The sequence below is a fragment of the Seriola lalandi genome, unplaced genomic scaffold, assembly GCF_002814215.2.
Source record: "Seriola lalandi dorsalis isolate HSWRI2012SDOR001 ecotype SW California unplaced genomic scaffold, Sedor1 jcf7180002054934, whole genome shotgun sequence".
In the NCBI taxonomy this organism is placed as follows: Eukaryota; Metazoa; Chordata; class Actinopteri; order Carangiformes; family Carangidae; genus Seriola; species Seriola lalandi.
Window position 1 is genome coordinate 364384 of NW_019525486.1, and position 2024 is coordinate 366407.

The 2024-nt window shown below is 45.0% G+C and overlaps 1 protein-coding gene across 1 annotated transcript in view; it reads left to right on the forward strand.

Annotated features, from left to right (window-relative positions):
* The first annotated feature begins 606 nt into the window (after positions 1-606).
* The window catches only part of sostdc1a (sclerostin domain containing 1a), a 3258-nt gene continuing 1840 nt past the window's right edge, over positions 607-2024 (forward strand). Inside the window, exon 1 of the mRNA XM_023393399.2 lies at positions 607-918. Within this exon, the coding sequence (XP_023249167.1) occupies positions 714-918 (205 nt within the window). The 5' untranslated portion in view covers positions 607-713. The remainder of the gene's footprint in view (positions 919-2024) is intronic.

Genomic DNA, 2024 nt, shown 5'->3' on the forward strand with positions numbered 1-2024 from the left:
TATTATTGTCACGTATTTCCTCTGCCCTGCCTTCTTTAGAGTCTGGAAGGAAGTATTCCTCCAATCTGCCACTCGTATTCTATGAAACTGATTTTGATTTCACAAGAAAACAAGTTTACGCTGAATTCATCTGCAGTGGAAGATGATGAGGGATCGTATAAAGGAATTGTCGTGTTACATATCCTGATCTTTTCTGACAAATGTCATCAGTGTTCATTTGATTCAGTTTTGATTTCTAGTTTTAAGTTGCTATTTTAAAACATATCTTATTATCTTTTATTATCATATCTCTTTATATGTTGTTTTACAAATATATTAATATTGTTAATAAACTAAAACAAACCAAATTTGGTTTAAGTAGGAGAATCGAACCAGAGGCCACTTACTCAGGCCCTTAATCCCATCATCATCATCATCATCATCATCATGGATAGAAGCTTCCTCATCTTCAGCATCCAGGATCAAATTTAACTCTCCAAAATAAAAGCAGTGGGCGGGTTGATTTTATGAGCGTGCACCAATCAGAGCGTCCCCTCAGAGACGCACCTGAGGAGCTGCCAGAGCGAGAGGCGGACCGGCTGTTGTGCTATAAAACCAGCGGGGCAGCGGAGACCTCCGTGCAGTTCACCCAGCATTACCCTCCTTCAAGCCGGGCCAACATCTCCATCTCCAGCCGCTACAATACCCCCTTCTCCCCCCCCCTGCAAGCAACCATGCACCTGAGCGCGCACGAGTCGTGCCATTCCTTGGTCGTACTTTGCATCCTGCTGAGGAGTTGCCAAGCCCTGAAGAACGACGCCACGGAGCTGCTGTTCTCGCACGCGAGCGCGCCGGTGCCGGAGGTTCAGAGCAACGTGTCCCTGAACCGCGCACGCACCGGCGGGAGAGGAGCGGGCGGCGCGGCGCAGCACAGAGACGGTGAGTGAGGATGCTCTGCTGGTTTGTCATTTATCCGTCTGACTGTGATCAGGCCTGTGAAATGATCTTCTGATTTTTTCCACAGGGACTCGAACTTGCGGTGTGGTCCAGCTTGGTGCCTTTAGGTTCTTTTTAGGAAACTGTTCCTGCTGCTAAATCTTTGACTTAATTATTTCCTTTTAGTTTCTGTTGTTGTTTTAAATCTTGGGGAATTTGGGAACGACTTTAAACAGTCATAATATTTGAAAATCATCTTTCTGTGATTTTGCAATGGATTCGTGCCCTACTTTTTTCAGTTGATGTAGCCAAAGGAGCATGAACAACAGATGAGAAAACAGAAAAATACTGTTTCTCAAGCTGTCCCATGTGCACTGTACAACATCTTTTTCTTCTTATTCACTTGATCTCTTCATTCCTGCTCATTAAAGGCTGCATGCAACACAAATCTCTTGATAAAGTTCAGGTTTAAGCATCAAAGTTTCCTCCTTTTGAGAGCCAGATGATGGATCTTTTTAATCAGGCACTTAAACATCATCATTTCAATCAGTTTACACATGATCTCTGCATTACTGAAAAGCATTATAAACTACATTTAGCATAACAATACTTCATAGAAGTCACACAGTTTATACTTGTAAAAAGTAGCCTAAACCACAAAAATCCTGCCGTTGTGGAAGAATGTAAGAATCCCATAAGGTGCACTAAGGTCACTGTAAACTTGCCACAGTCTTGTACAGACATTATGGAGCTGGAATATGATAAAACAAAAAAACATGGCACATTTCAGAGTATAATCCCCTCAGTGTTGATCGTACAGTGTCTCTGCTCCTGTAATCATGACTCCCAGCAGAGGCTGCTTCCCCGGCTGGCCGGTGTCCAGGCCGGGATGAGAGGCTCCGACAGGTTCTGGCAAACTGACCTGGTGTCAGTGCAGCTGAATGGAGGTGTTCTCCCATGCACAGGAAACCTGTGATTGTGGCTCTGAGCTCCCCCAGCAGCCACGAAGGAATGAAGGAAGGGGAGGGAGTGGGGGAGTAAGAGAGAGGGAGAGAAAGATGGAGCCTGAGCCCTGTTCATTCATCAAACACTGTCACAGAGGGGGAGGG